The sequence below is a fragment of the Zonotrichia leucophrys genome, chromosome 1A (genome assembly GCF_028769735.1).
Source record: "Zonotrichia leucophrys gambelii isolate GWCS_2022_RI chromosome 1A, RI_Zleu_2.0, whole genome shotgun sequence".
NCBI lineage: Eukaryota > Metazoa > Chordata > Aves > Passeriformes > Passerellidae > Zonotrichia > Zonotrichia leucophrys.
The window spans coordinates 38583025-38599428 of record NC_088170.1 but is presented as its reverse complement, the minus strand read 5'-3'; the positions used below and the strand labels follow the sequence as shown (position 1 = coordinate 38599428).

General features: G+C 44.6%; 1 protein-coding gene across 6 annotated transcripts in view; it reads left to right on the top strand.

Moving 5' to 3' along the window:
• CACNA1I (calcium voltage-gated channel subunit alpha1 I) overlaps positions 1-16404 on the top strand; it is a 163141-nt gene that overhangs the window by 97812 nt on the left and 48925 nt on the right. For 5 of the 6 annotated variants that reach the window (XM_064702363.1, XM_064702362.1, XM_064702361.1 and 2 more), the window contains 3 exons: positions 12588-12747; positions 14910-15225; positions 15852-15944. In XM_064702363.1, coding sequence (XP_064558433.1) covers positions 12588-12747; positions 14910-15225; positions 15852-15944 — 569 coding nt within the window. The remainder of the gene's footprint in view (positions 1-12587; positions 12748-14909; positions 15226-15851; positions 15945-16404) is intronic. The other variant, XM_064702365.1, reaches the window with a different exon arrangement.

The window sequence follows — 16404 nt, the reverse complement described above, 5'->3', positions numbered from 1 at the left end:
TGCCCCAGGGAGGAACAGTGTGAGCCATGTCAAAACTGACCTGCTCCATCCATGCAGAGGCACCAGAGAGGCTTTCCATCATCTTTCCTGACCTTTGCAGAGCAGATGCCATTGAATTTTTCCTGGCTGTCCCTGCCCTGACACTGCCTGTTTGCTCTTTTCATTAGTATAGAGCTATACCTGCATGAAATTGATGTTGTTTTAATTTACATTCTGTGGTTAAACCTTTATGTATTTTTCTTGCTACATAAATCTGTGGTAATATGCAGAGAGTGTTTTGGAAGAAAGACATCCTGCCATTAATTAAAGCAAAAAAAAAGAAAGAAAGTGGATTCCCTGGGAGAGGAAGCATTGACTTGAGGGCTGAAAACTAGCAAAGAGGTTGTAAACAAAGGTTTGTGATAAATGGGAATGAGCTGCATTAGAAGAAGGTGCCTAGTGGGCTACAACAAACATAATTAATGGGACCTTTGGCCACAAATCTTTTTTAAATGTCTTTTTAAAGTTCTTCATTACTAATCTGAAGCAAGAGGAAAGTCTATTAGTGAGATGTACTGATGATATCAAGCGAGAGGTGTTGCAGGTGCTACCAAAGAGAGTGGGAAATAGGACAGCAGGAGGGAGAGGGAGATTGAGGTCATGGCTGGGAATGTGAGATGTCTGGGAGAGGCAAGGAGTGGGGGGTGGTTGATCCCAAAGGCAGATATTCAGCCAAGTTCAAAAGGCTGTGATGGGCCGGGGGGCATTGTTCACCTTGGGCATTTCAAAGGCTTCCACATGGACACCCAGGTAGGGACTGATTTCCACGGGGGAGTCTGGCTGTGTGGACTGAATAATGGCGGCTTATTATCAGGAGAATTGACAAAATGATTAAGAACCTGACTGATTAGAACACTAATGGAAGAGTGCTCAAGTGATCTGTCAGGTAAATTATTTAGTGCCCAAAGAACACTACTGATCTGCCAGTGTTTGAAAAATCCACATACTTACGTGAGAAATTTCAGAAGAAGTTTGAGAAAAATTTTTTACTACCTGAAGAAAAAAAAAGGCAATAACAGAAAATTAGAAGAGAGGGAATTCAGAAGGAATTTCTAAGGAAACAGTAGCAACATGGCAGAGTAAAATGTTAAATAAACTTATTTTATATTCTTAGCAGGTGGGCAAGGCTGAAGCTTAAATGCCCAAATTCCCAAATTGGATGTGTCTAAATTCTGCTGACGCGTGCTCATCTGCAACATGAAACTACTGAAAGCCCTTCCTCACAGTGACACTCCTGAGGCTTTGAAACAATATCCCACAAAGGGCTGTCAAATTCTATTTACTCATTATCTATGGTACAAAGGATGCATGTAAGAATGTAAAGCCTCTCTGAATCATGACAGAAGAAGAAAGGGACAACCAGTGTATCCAAAAGGTGATAAATGTCCATTGAGAATGGCAGTTTCTATCCAGCTGTAGTTAGGCTGTAAAACTTGCTGCCACAGGAAGTGACACTGTGCAAGTAAAGGAAGCAAAATTGGATTTTCCAATGGGATTTTCCCATCCTTGGAAGTGTTCAAGGTCAGTTTGAAGGGGCTTTGGGGGACTGGACTGGTGGAAGGTGCTCTTGTCCATGGCAGGGAGGTTGGAAGTAGACGATCTTCAATGTCCCTTCCACACCAAACCATTCTGTGAGAACTCTCACGGAGACACTTCTGGATTTCAAACCTCCTTTGGGGTTAGCGCTGATCTTTAGGTACCAGTTATCAGCAATTGACTGCATTTCTTGCAGTTCTTAGCATGATGTGCTACTGACCATTTCAGCTTTCCTGTCTGAAGCAGTCTGGGGTTCTGCCCAGCCTGATCATTCCTCCATTCTCCTGCCATCTGTGGAGCATGCTAGAGAAAACATGAAGCACCCATGTCTTGTACCACACCTTCATTAACATTCCCTCTCATTCTTGCATTCCTGACTACAACCCCAGGAACTCTGCCATTTGGGGTCATGTTTGAAAATGCAGGACATGAGAAGTCAGAGATTGGTCTGGTCCTATTGCCACAGGACTCAATTCCATGGCAATGAGTTGGTGTGACAAGCCCTGCAAGTCACCGAATCAGTGTAAAGAGTAAAAAAATACCCTCCAGGTCTCTGTTAGAGGTGGCTTCTTTCGGCTCTGGCCGTGTCTGTGTCCTCTCTTGGGGTGAAAGTCCACATCCATTTGTTGTTATTGTTTTGTGATTGTGTTGCTGGGTGAAATATTGCTCTTTCTGCTGGCTCTTTATTTGTTGCTTCTTCTCAAGGCAAGGCACAAGGTTTGGGGAGAGAGGCTGGTTTTGTTTTATTTTTGCCTGCTTTTGAGCAGTGAATCTGTGATAATTTCTGATAATTTGAATTTCTTGCTCTTCTTTTATTAAGTTTTTTTGACATTTAAGAAGGAAATGTTTCTTCATTTTACTCTTTCTTGTCACATTGGCCTTATGCAAAGAAGAGCCCTTGCATTATGTGTGATGTCTTCCAGCTTCCACTTAAAATTTAGTAGCTGATTCATCATTTGGAAGCAGATTTTTTCAGCTGGATGCACTGTATGCAAGTGAAGCAATCTGTTGCAAAGCAGCTTTACAGAGTAGAAAGTATACATATATGCTAGTACTCTGTCTATAAGTACAGTAATATTTATGTGGAGTTATAGGTATTAGAAAAATAACATTATATGCTTATTATTTGGTGTGCAGGAAATGAAATTTCAGATTTGTGGGAAGTTCTGCTTTTTTTAAATGTGCTTTTTTAAATTCAGAACAAAAATAATCTTTCCCCATCCTTTTTAATACAGCTGTATGCTGCCTAATTTTAGAAGGTTTGTTTCATTTAATGTTTTTTCTTACACTGGGTCCTGACAAAACAGTCTGAAAATCAGAAATCCTTAATCATGCCATTCTAGTATAAGAATGCTTTCCTCTCTTCTTGTCTTCCTTTTCTTTTTGCTGAATGTTTTAATGACTAGCACAGTGTTTTTATTTCAATCAAATAGCAGGTTTTTTCCTAGTACAAGTGCTATCAAATAGCAGCTTTTTTCCTAGTACAAGTGTATAAAAAATCTTGATCTAGTTCCATTTTTTTTTTTTAATGATTGTAATTATAGTAGCTCCATGGGTCCAAATAGACTGGAGTTTTCTCCTTCTCCTCTATGGATCTCAAAGATATAAACCATGCCATGTTATTTTTAGTCTTTCTTATGTTTCACACCAGGTTAGTGGGACCCAGTGAGTGTCACCAGCAGACTCAGGAATACAACTGACATCTCCTAACTCCCAGCTCTGCACTCATCTCACTAGACCAAAGCACCAAAATAAAAATAATCTGAACCATCTGAGTGCTGAAATAGGAAAAGCAGATGTTTAACCTGCATATGCCTGCTTTAAATCTGTATTCCACACCAAGGTACCTGTGCTTGGCACTGTAACAGTGCCTAAAACAGAGTAAGCTGGCTACGAACCCCGCACTTGGCATGGGGGAAAAGTGATGACATTTACTTCTCTAAATGTGTTTTTTAAGAACTAATTTCACTGATGAGCGTGTGTGAAATGAGCTTCTGACTGAGATATATGAGGCTGTAAAACAGTCTCATTTACAGCTAGATCAGACAAAAACCAAGCACATTTGACAGGCACAGTCCTGCCCTAGCAGTTGGAAATGCAAACGGATTATGAAATTCCTCTTCTAAGTGCCCCCCATGGGGTCTTTGCTTCGGATGCTTCAGTATTTTTGCAAGAGGACTTGCTTCTTCTCTTCCAAAACTGATTCTCTGTCAAGAATGTACTCTTTCAAATGACTCTTTTGGAAGTAATTTTTCCCCCCCTCTCAGCTTTATTTGTGAAGCAATAGCTGAAACTCAGATACTGTTGATTTTTCCAAGTATTTTAACTTATCCAACTTTCAGTTCTTTGTATGAGGTGCTCTGCAAATACATTTATCACACCTCAGTGACAAACAACCACACTCTCAACCATGTGCTAATGTGTATAAATACAGATTTATCCTCATACAGCCTGAGCAGGTTGGTAAGGGCACAGGAGTGATGTTCTCTGGCAGCACCCTTATGAAAAAGCTAAGAGGTCACAAAGCCCTGTTCATTCCCTGATCAGGCTGTGTGACTGAAATGTATTTAAAGGTGAAGCTGCCAGCTTCCTGTGGGGGACAGATCAGAGATGGGATTGTACTCAGAGCTGCACTGTCCTGTATGTGCAGCTCTTCATCACGTGTCTTTATCAAGTCAAGCCCTAAATTAGATGGGCACGCTCAGGATAAAGGGAAACAGTGTGAAGGGGAGCAGAGCAGAATGAAGATCAAGAGAGATGAGAAAAAGGAAGAGGGGCTGGAAAGAGAAATGCACAGGAGGCAAGTGGCAGGGTTTGGCAGGCACAGCGCACAAAGGCCTGATGCACCTCTGTGTGTAGGATAATGCAGAGAAGAGGCAGGGAGGAAATCAAAACTGATACAAAATCAAGGACACTATAAAGACTCACAAATATGCTGTTTGCAAATCAATGCATCTCTGAAGCTTTTTAACAAACCAACTGGTCTGTAACCAAACCCACTTTTGCTGTGCTGGAGGAAGCCCTCATAGAAGCCTGGAATGGTTTGGGTTGGAAGGGACTAAAGATCAGGGACACCTTCCACTAGAGCAGGCTCCTCAGAGCCCCATTCAGCCTGGCCTCGAACACGTCCAAGGATGAGGCATCCACAATTTCTCTGCATGTTCCAGTGCCCCACAACTCGCTGTAAACAATTTTTTCCTGTACTTAATTCAAGTCTTCAGTCACTGAAGACAGGCTCCAGTTTTATTCAGTTTTTATTTATTTATTATTTTACTTCTTGTCTGATCTCAGTGCTGTTTTTCATGTAGATTACAAGTGTGCAGTGTATTGCCAGGTGTTTAACTGGACAATCAAAGTAAATTTTGGAGAAAACCCCCCAAACTATAATGAAAATTATATTCTTTTGTTAATGGGGCATCATGGCAAGAAGCTGGGAAACACTGAAATGCAGGAAACAGAGACCTAGAAATGCTTTGTTTTGTATGATACATTGATTAGTTTCTATTTTTTGTGGTCACAGATCATGGGAGAAAGTAATATTCCCTTCTCGGTCCACTTCATTTCTGGATTATTAGCAAGTATTCAAAAGTCACTAATTGTGGGCTTGTAGGTTTTTCAGATGGCTTTAAAGCCATGAGATTTGAAAAAGGAAAAACAATCACAGATTATAATTATTTATTTTTCCTGTGGCTTTCAGACCTTTATACCTGTGAGTCATATCTTTTTTTTCCCACCCATACTAGTGGGGAATAAAAACTTCTCTCCTTTTTTTTTTTTTTTTTTTGGCTGTAATCTGAGATTTTCAAGTCATAGCAAGATTTCCCACCTGAAGGTCTCTGCCATGCAACTAAAGACTGATGATAAAAATCACAAGAGTCTGTAACAGCACTTCACAATTTGTGTGAAAAAAAACAAACAAAACATTACAGAAACCAGTCATAGAAACCTTTGATGGAATCTTTATTTCTCCCTTCTCCTGTAGGGGAACCTGCAGAGCCAGAATTTTAAAAAATGCTTAGTACCTTGCAGCTCCCATTGTGACAATTCTGCTGCCTGTTCAAACAAGCTCAGCCTCCAGTGTACACAGCAATCACGAAAGCCCAGCCATGTATTTTGCTGCCTAAATGGGAGCTGAGCTGTTTTGCAAAATCTGTCCCATGGGACCTATCAAGCAATGGATACCATGGAAATGTGAGCAATAATGACAGTGTATTATGGGGTGAATGATACTGTCATATTACACTAATGCAAATTAAACTTTGTGTGTGTGGGCAAGGCAATTTACAACCATAACCTTAAATTTCTCTATCTTTGTGTATTTTGGGACCGATTCTCCTGTTCACACTCATTTCACGTAACGTCATGTCATTGCCTGCAGTAGAAAGAAACATGATTCATGCTAGTGACAGCAAGAGGAAATTAGCCCTGTTAAATCTTACCCAGAAGTTGCATTAATACTGTTTTACATAATATTTTGCATTATTCTGTCTCACTTAGCACTAGAGATGTGTAAAGAGCTTAAGGATATTTATAGGATGGAGGCAAGTGGCTTGCAGCCACAGCACTGGAGTTGACTTTTGTCCCTGGTGTTAGGTGGCTCCGGCAATTCTGAAAGAAAAGCTGGCACTGTATGTTTTTAATAGACTCTTCACCGAAAGTGAATGCAGTCATCACTGCAGTGATAAATGGGGAAAAAGTGAGATGATCACTGAATGAACTGCTGTAGCAGGTGGTAGTAGGTGTTGCTTATTAGATGTTCAGTATTACAAAAAAGAACAGAATGACAGTAATCCCCCAGAGAGACACCTCTCTAAGAAATAATCTGACACCTGTCATCACTTTCCAAGACAGGGTTGCTTAACAGTCCAAAGCTGGCAAGGGGATAATGGCAGGACAGAGAAGAAGGGGTCTACTGACTGGAACCTTTGCCTGCATGCATTTCTGCTCCTGTCACGGATTATGTGGCTACCAACCATGCTGAGGTGGCACGTACTGAATGTGACTGCTTGTGGAGGAGGAGTTTTTGGTTGTTATCTGTGAACCTTAGCTGGGCTTACAGCATCCATCATGAGGTGCAGCCTGCTGCAGAGCTTGGGTGTCTCCTGTTTGGATGACAGAAAAGCTTAGACTGTGGCCACTCTCTCTTCAGAAATGTCAGCATTTAGGTGTCAAGGTAAATGCTCTGGATTTTCCTCTGCTCTCTTTCTTGAAGCCACTGCAGCTGTGGGGTCAGGTCTGCAATTAGGAGGCTTCACTTCTGAGCTTGCTTCTTCACATCACCTGGCAGCACCACCTGAGCCCCCTTTGGCAGCCTGCTGAGCTCTGGGGCTCTGCAGTGCCTGTGTGTTTATTTGCTCCTCCTCCAAGGAAAAGAGCTTATCTCTGGTTTCATTTGCTTTCTTTTTGGTAGTTGTTTTAGCTGAATGTCTGTTGGGAAGTGTTTTAAGTGATGCATTTTTCTTCCATTCTTACTTTCCTTTTTCATGCTCATGACCTGACCTGATCGGTGTCTTGCTCTCTGACTGAAAAGGTGAGGTCTGTGTTAGTCCCTGGATCCCAAGGGAATTGTTTCTAGAGCCTTGGAGCAAGCTTAAAGAGATTTTTTTCCTCTTATATGACTGTACTCTAAACCTAGTCTGGAAAGCTCTGTTCCAGCAGGGTGAAGCTCTGCCCAAAAAGGTTTTTTCTGTAGTTTGTCTCTCTTCTGGCTGCCTCAGGCTTAAGCTGAGAAGTACCTTGAAGGTAAGGACTAGGGGCACTTAGTGTTTAGACTTGAGTATTCTAAGGGAAGTCATTGTATGAAGATGAGGATTGGTATGCCCATGCTGCTGAGAAAATGAACAACGGCTCTCCATACTGGCTGAAATTTTTTAAGTGCTACAAATGTCATGTTTTGATCTCTTCTGTGGTTACATGGGGAGTGACAAAGATAATTTGAGGTTATGTCATCAACAGGCTGTGTAGGATGAGATGCCTGAGCCAGTCAGGGATGCTAAAAGGCTTTGCTTGTCAGTAAAGCAAGAGTAGGGATTTGGTGAGGAACTGAGCAGTGCTCCTGAGCTATGGATCATGCTGACCATCTGCAAGTGCTAAACCCCCAGCTCAAAATGTACCCTGCAAATGCACCCGGAACCTGACAAAGAGATTGGTGGGAAGACTTTGCTTTTCTCTGAATGAGCCCAGTGTGTCTGGGGCAGTTTTTCCTTAGCCGCAGAACTGGGTTAAGATCTCTCAGTACCTCATACTGTCTGTCAACTGGACCAGTGTTTCCCCAGAGTTGATTTAATTTGGGTCTGGCCATCCATCTGGACATGCTCTCTCTCTTGCCTTGGTGCAAAACAGGCAGTGATGGTTTGTAATGTGAGTGAGGCTGGCTTTGCAGCTTGAGGACAAAGCATCTGGAGCTGCGTGCTGGCTCTTCCAGCTGAACTCCTTTAGCTTGCATGCATTGTTTGCAGAAGAGGCCTCAGTTAGAAGGAATGCATCAAAAAGAAAAGATCTGCATGGCAAGAAAAGCTGTGGGTCATAGTATAGGTCAGCTTGGCAGTGTGTCTGCTGTTGGACCCACAGCTGATTGGTGTCTCTTGTTAGTGTTTGGCCTAAGCTGGATCTGATGTTTATGAGTGCAATGTGTGAAATGACAGCTAAGCCTCGGGTCAGCAGGAGATCAGTGAGGATGGCCACAAGTTGGAGCACCAGCTTGCACTGTGCACACAAACTGAGATTATTTTAACTACAGGGGTTGGCTGCAAAATTAAAAGAAAAGAAGATGGTGCACGTCTCTCTGTGTGTACTTTCTGCACAATCTATCTGCTGGAATGGTTCCTCAGTTCTGAAAATTTCCATACAGGAGCCTGCACAGGAGAATGCTGCCAACCCCATGCTAGCTGGATGGACTGCCATGTGTCCTGGGGCAGGGGAGGAAGGAAAGAAGGCACGCTTGGACAAGCAGCCTGGCTAAGGGACATAATGACACTTCAGTTTCTGCATTCTGCAAAATGTCCTGCCAGCTACAGTCACAAGTGCTGATGGGAGGGAGATTTGGTTTTGTTCCAGTTAAAATGACAATTGGTAGCTTGGTACACGATGCAGGTGAGATGGGAGCTGAGAATTATGTTCTCTTCCATTGCTTTACCCTAAGTGAGGGAATGATGGCCTCAAATCTCCTTTTGACTTCACATGTGTTGGCTCTGTCCCTCACACTGTAGCTGGGGAGGACTGAAAGCCTCAGAGGTGAGAAAGAGCAGGGTTTCTCACCCCTCCTCAGCCGGTCCCCATTCGTGTCACAGGGGGGTTAGCACCAGGGAGTGAATCAGCTCAGCTGTCCTGGGGCTCGGGAGGAGGCAGGGGGGACAGGGCGAAGTGACAGCGCTGCTGTCACCGGCGGTGGTGGGCACAGCTCCCCGCACCACGGGCTCGGCTGCCCGGGGCCCACCCAGCCTGCCCGGCCCTGCCCTGCACAGCCCGCCAGGCCCAGCCTGCCCGGCCTAGCCGCGGTGCCCCCGGGGCGGGCGCGGCAGACGAGTCCGCTTACCTGCGATAGCCAGGCTAATCAGGGCTGATGGCGAGTGTCGGGAGGGAGCTGGGGCCACTGTGGTGTCTGCTGAATTTGTCAGGAAGGGCCTCTGGGTGCCACCAGACTGAGACAGACGATTTACTTCTGAACCACGGAAGGAGCTCAGAGGCTTTGCTCAGCCCTGTGCTTCCTTCTGATGGTCACTTCTCTTGCCTTCCCACCATTTCTCATCCCTGTACATACTTTCCCCCCATCTACTGCTCTGTTTGAGTGGTGAACACACCTGTGGCTTTGCTCCTGTGGGATGTCTTACCAGAAGCAGCCCTGCCTTCGAGGTACCATCGAGCACCCTTCTCTACCCCTTGCTCAAGGCCATGGGTGAGCAGCAGGAAACCATTATGTGAGCATTGTTTCCCTCCTTGGATGCCCACAGACAAGGCATTTCATTTCCTCCCTTCTCCTGGTCAGAGTGACTGGAGAAAAGATCTTTCTGAGCCCACACCTGGCACTCATGAATATTTAATGTTTCTAGCTTTTATTTCCCTTGGAGAGCAAAACCTTTTCATATTTGATGCCCTGGAAGGCTGTTTGGTTGCTGAATGTTGTTTCATCAATGCCCTCCCTCCTCGCTTTTCCTCCAGACTGCCCAGCCTCTCTTCCTTTCTCTTCTTGAGCAGCGTTCCCTTTTTACAAAGGTTGCTTCAGAAAAGGTCACCATCCCTTTCATGTCCCCTCCTTACTGTGAGCCAGCACAGCTTCTGCTCTGCCAATGGTAAAGGAGAAATGGGGATGTGGGGAAAGGCAGCAGTGGGGAGGGAGCCCAGGAAAGGTGTGCACAGAAGCTGAGGAGCAGCACAGAGGCAGAGAGGAGTTGTAGGCAGAGCAAGAGAAAAATGGCTGAACAGCAGGTGGAGGCAGCAGAAGGTGGGAAGGAGGCAGTAGCAGGATTTTGGTGAAGGGGCTTTCCAGCACCTTTCAGAATTTGTCATTCAAGATGCACAGGTGTTGCTGTGGATGGCAGCTTGTCCAGCAAGGACCCTTTGGAAAAGGAATGCATCCCAATTCCCCAAAACAGAATACTCCCAAAGCTGCACTTCCTGTTTCCACCGTTAGGCAGTTGCTTTAGAGACCTCATTATTTTGGCCACCAGCTTCTATGGTAAATCATCACCTGTTGGCCTTAGGCCACTCAGTCTTTCTCCCTCTTTCTCCTGCAATTGCCGCTGATGTTTGAATGTTTAGATGGGTGTAGATTCAGCATTACTGCTTTTGAAGAGCCAGTCTCATATCCATAGTCAGCATCAATGGCAAGAGAAAGATTAATCTGTCAATCTGTGAAATTAAAAAAAAAAACCCAAACTGCTTTCATTTGGACTTAGAACCTGTAAATGCTGAAATTCTTTGTGATGTGGAAAAGATGCCACAGGGGCCACCTGCCAGTTCTTGGGTCGTGGCCCCACGTACCCCAGAGTGCCTAACATGGGGGCAATAGCTATGATCTTGGAACTGTGGACAGCATAATCTTGTACCTTCAGTAATCCGTCTTGTGAATGTCTGTTTTGTCTGTTTTGCATTTCAATGTAAGGGCAGTCTCATCTCTCCCATTACCCAGCTCTGAAATGGAGCTAGCATCAAGTGATCTGAAAAACACCACCCCCTCTTGCAGCATTACTGGTACTGTGTCACTTGGCTCTCCCTAATGTACTGACCAGGACAGTTTGTGGGAACTACTGAGCTCCTCCTGTGACACAGCATTAATGCTGGGAGCACGTAGCACTACAGTGAGGGTGCACGGTCTTGAAGTCCCAGGGCTGTCCAGAGTATTTCTCCAGGGCCCAGCAGGTCTCAGTGGCTGTGCTGTTGGGCTTGGTGTGCTGAGAGCTCAGAGAGCTGTCAGTGACTCAGGGCACAGCTGTGATCCCCAGTGAGTGGCTGGAGCTGTGTCCCTGATGTACTCATCTAGAAGCTGCCTTATGTGGTGACTGGTGACACAGCAGGACAGGAAGTCAGCAGGGCTTAACTACTGCTCCACAGCCTGGTCTTAGAGCTAGAGCCATCATCCTTATCCTTCATGATCCCATGGAGGCACCAATGAGCACCAATGAGCACCTTCCCCTTCCTACACATCACATACCTGTAAATACCACTCCTGTCTCTTCCGCCCTGCTCTGTCTCCAAAGCATTCTTACCAATCCAAACCAGTCTGCTGTTCCACAGCAGGCACACTTCTCCCTCTTCCTTCAGTGTTTGTGAATTCCATGCCTGCCTGCCCCACCACAGGTGCCCTTCCTCCCCTCTCTGTGGGGCAAGCACTCTGGGGAACAGACACGGAACATAATGTATAGTATTGTGTGGTAATTACTTGGTGCTGGGTACACAAGGGAGATTATCTTGTGCCTCAAAGGGCTGTCAGAGAATCCTAATCCTATCTTCCCCTCCTCCTTCCCCTTCCACTGCCATCTAAAGCAATGAATTGGTTATAAATACCTAATTAGCTAATTATTTGCTGGCCTACATGGAACATCTTCAGTGAAGGAACTCTCTGGGTATCTGAGGGGAACCTCCACGGAGACAAGGAGAGACAACCTCGTGAGGTGTGCACAGGGATAAAGGTAGTACTGTGATGCTCAGAAGAATTTCTAGGCTTTCACCATCCCTGGAGAGTAGAGGAAAAGCCATTAGCTCCATGGAGAAATGGACTATATTTACCCCTACTTGTGGCTGTGCGCTGAAGAGCCAAGGGGAAAATAAAACCACAAGGATAATTCATTAGGTAATTAGAGAGGAAAAAAAAAATTTTTTTGAAACATTTGCACTGGGCAGAGATTCTGTGCTGGAAGCTTTTTGGGCTGTGCCTGCTACTTGTGCGCTCCAGCCCCACTGGGGCATGAGGACTAGCCAGGGGAGGAAATTGTGGTTTTCATGACTGTCTCTTGATGATACTGTCACTGAAAAAAACCCAAGTATCTATGCTAGTTTATATGTTCTGAAAAGGTTCATGCCACTGGCAGGCTGGCCTTGGTCTGTCCATGCAGATCTCACAGGGTGCAGGATGCAGTTGCTGTACTGGGATGACTTTCAGTTGGAGCCACTGGGTGATGGGGCTGTTGAGCTGACATGCCCCTTTGGGACTGTTCTCACTCTGTTGTCCTTCTGCAGGGAAAAGGGAGGGAGGTATGTCAGTCAGATAGCTGATGGCACCAAAAGTCTCATTCTCTTTTCTTCTCTGCTGCAGATGGAGGCCTAAGGTTAAGAGTTCACAGCAGCTCTGCTGGTTGCCTGTCAGTAGAGGTTAGGATAAGAAAGGGCAATAACCATAAATCTGGCCAGGTTTGGGCAGTGGTTAATTTCTGACACTCTGCTTTTCTTTTCATGGGCCTTTTTGCTTTTATTATGCATATCTTGTAAACTTCTTTCCTTCTCCTTCCCTTCCTCTCTCCCTCTCTCTATCCCTGTGTCCCACACTTGCTCCTGCTGGTTCTCTTCTCCCCCTGCAGGCATGCGCATCCTTGTGAACCTGCTGCTGGACACCTTGCCCATGCTGGGGAACGTCCTTCTTCTCTGCTTCTTTGTCTTCTTCATCTTCGGCATCATCGGCGTGCAACTGTGGGCTGGGCTGCTCCGCAACCGCTGCTTCATGGAGGAGAACTTCACAGTGTGAGTGGCTGGGAGACAACACCTCCTTCCTTCCTTCCTTCCTGCTGTGGATGTTTCTCTTTCCCTCTGCCTGCTCATGTCTTCTGCCAGGCTCTCTGTGCATCACTTACTCCACGTGTGGGGTGATAGTGTGTGTGAGTGTTGGTCACATCTTGCAGTGGAAAGGGAGGGTGGGCAAAGACAGCTGACTTTCTTCTGTCTTCACAGCAAGAGTCTGGGTCCATTTGGATTTGATCAAGGCACAGGTTAGCATGGCTGCTATGTCTAGTGATATAGGATGGTGCTCCTACACCCAGAAAGAACTGAAACTCTGAAACATGCTGCCAAAAGATACTGAACCTGCTCCTTGACAGAAAACAACACTCACAGGAGCCTTACAGAAAGCCATAGTGCTGCTTGATGCATCTAGGAACATCTTTGACAACTCCAAAATGGAGCTGGGTCTCTCTTTCAGCAGTAGTGCATTACCTTTGGAGGGACACTGAGAAATTTCTAGAAAACTTAGGAGTAGAATTGCATGTGGCCAGTGCCATGGGCAAGGGATAGAGGGCTGGTGGGAGAAGTGTCCCACAGCTGGGTTAGTAGAAGTGAGAGCATCTAGAAGCAAAGAATTAATGTTTGAATGGGAGAAAAAAACTTGTGGAGAAACATGGGAACGCTTCTGGCAGAGCCTGAAGCTACACAGGGGTCAATTCAGGTATCTGAGGTTTGTTTAGGGGTTCGGGGGCAGTCTGCACAGGCAGTGGGGTGGAAAAGCTCCTGCCTGCCATGAATTCTCCGATTACCCAGTTTCAGGGCACAGCTCTTCCTGTTGACTCTCTGGCTTTAGTAGATCTCAGGCTTTAAAACGTTTTCTTAAAACCCTATGCTAATCCCAGGGGTGCTATCAGTGTAGACTACTTAAAGAAAACCTAGAGCTGTAGATCAGTTTAAACTGATTAAACAGTTCTGAAGCTTTAGAGCATCTCAAATTGGAAAAAAAAAGTGTGAAAATACAATGTGCAGAACAGCAGTGGAGTTGCAGAGTAGGAGCTGCTTAAAGCAGTGTTTATTTATTCCTTGGGGAAAAACTACTGTTTAGGATGATTGTCCTTTATGTAAATCAGGAGTAGCACTTCTTTAATGAGTGTAATTATATCCATGCAGAGTTGATGTTACTGAGAAGTGAATTGGGGCCACAGCCTTCACAATGACAGATATTAGAAAATATTTGGCTGACCATTACTAGGGAAATCAGTTTTGAAGGTGCCCATGCACCAATGATGAGGATGAGTTACAACATACCTTTGTAGTTTAGTCCTGCTTAGTTAACAATCAGAGCTTGTCTTTTTCTTTTTCATCAACACCTGTCCTCTTCCAATGACATTTAGCGGAAAAAGTCTGCATTTGCACAACGTGAAAGTTGTGCATTGTAGAACTACAAGGAATACACCAGCTAGAGCTTAATCCTTTTTTTTTTTTTTTTTTTTTTTGCATCTCCACCTTTCACTTTTCTGATATTAGCTCATCTCCAGCTAGGCAAGCATAGATGATTTTAATTATTCATGCATTTGGAAGGTGCTTGCATTATTTGGAAAAAATACATGAACTTGTCATAAAACATTGCACCCGTAATGCCAGCTGTCAAGGAGGAGTCAAAGTTAAGGTTAAGTCAATTTTATCTTTCCATTTCTGAATTTTAAGGCTTATCTGTGCAATGTTAATTATGCATGAACTGGATTTTTTTTTAGAAGTACAGAAGGTTCACTACCAAATGTTATAAAACATGTCCATCAGCAGTTACATATATGAACATATTACAGTAAAGCCTGATGAACTTCCTTAATGTCATTGCATCTGATTTAGCTTTGATGTTAATGGGGAGAGTATCAGACTGCAAATCTCTGCATTCCAGCTTTTTTTCATCTCCATGCTAGCCGATTGTGCAGTTTGGCCTGGTGTGATCTGATGGCAGGAAAAGCTCTGAAAACTGGGGCTGACCCTAGAAATTTACTGGTTTTCAGGAACCCTGTCATTCCTCCCCTTCTCCTGAGTCAACAAACCAGGAAATCCCCCACCCAATGCAGTCCCTATGTCAGAATGGGGGCTCCCTGCCCCACCAGTATCACTGATAGATAGGAAACTCTTTGTCACAGGAAATTTGACTGTGGCTTCTTTTGCAGACAAGGTGACATTGTCCTGCCCCCTTATTACCAACCAGAGGAAGATGATGAGATGCCCTTTATCTGCTCGCTGTCAGGAGATAATGGAATTATGGGCTGTCACGAAATACCCCCGCTGAAGGAGCGAGGCCACGAGTGTTGTTTGGACAAGGATGATTATTATTATTACAATTCAGTCCGGCAAGAGTTCAATGTCAGTGGCATGTGTGTGAACTGGAACCAGTACTACAACGTGTGCCGCACAGGCAACGCCAACCCGCACAAGGGTGCCATCAACTTCGACAACATCGGCTATGCCTGGATTGTGATATTTCAGGTAAGTCTGAGTTAGCCTCCTTACAAGGCTCAAGCTTGTACTTCTGTTTTTCAAACTCAGTCCTTCTGGGCTCCAGGGGTAGTTTCTGCAGGGTGTGACAGAGATGCAAAGTAAAGGGTGTTGTAATTCCCCTGGTAAGGGAGACAGTGCACACATGAACGTGCTTGCCAAAATAAGCTCCACTCTTCAGGCTGACTCGTACCAGTTTCTCCTCCAGTCCAGACAGCTATAGTAAAGGATTTTTTTTTTCTTTTTAATTCCCAGCACGTGTTGCAGATGGGAGCTAAAATCCATGCCTTTTTTCTTTTCCTCCGGCTGTACGCTGTGTCCAGTCCAAGGGGCACAGCAACCTGCTGCGGGTTTTCCCCCGCTGCGATCCAGGGAAATGAACTATTTTAATGAAATATTCCTGCTGTGGACTAGAATGATCTCACAGGCTTTGACAGTATGCCAGTGTCACCAAGCAGTACCATGCTGATTTCCCAAAATGGAAATTTGGCTTCGTTGAAATGAATTGTTGTTTCTCACCTTTCTTGGGTTGCACCCATCCTGCTAGTATCTGCTTGTTATACACTGAGGAGTGAGCTCTGGAATACCCGTCCTGTTTCTCTTGTTTGTCTCTGCAGGTGATCACACTGGAAGGGTGGGTGGAGATCATGTACTATGTGATGGATGCCCATTCCTTCTACAATTTTATCTACTTTATCTTGTTGATAATCGTAAGTATAAGGTTTGATGAATTGTTTGTCAGCAATGCAAGCTAAGAGCTGACAAAAACCAGGTCTTAGGTCAACATAGATACTGGGGAAGCAAACTTCTAGAAATTTCAGAAAATCCAGCTAGTTGATTTTCACCAAGAGTCTGAGGCAGGATCATATATATAGTTGTCAGACAAGTTATTAGCCTTCACTCAAAAATATACTTAAGATTGATTTTTAAAGTTATATGTGCCCAGTGTAGAATAATGTTGTCACTGGCAGATCTACTTGCAAAGTAAATTCCTCAAACCAGTTGACTTAAAAGCCAAATATTTCTCTGCCGTTCTACTAGATCTCTGTACAGTTAAGCTCTTGAGTAATTTTTGAGCCATGTTGAGTGAGGAGCTTTTGGCAGCACCTGGGTTTATCAGGTTCAGAGTCTGAGATTCACATTTTGTTAGATTCAGGATCTGTCATGCTG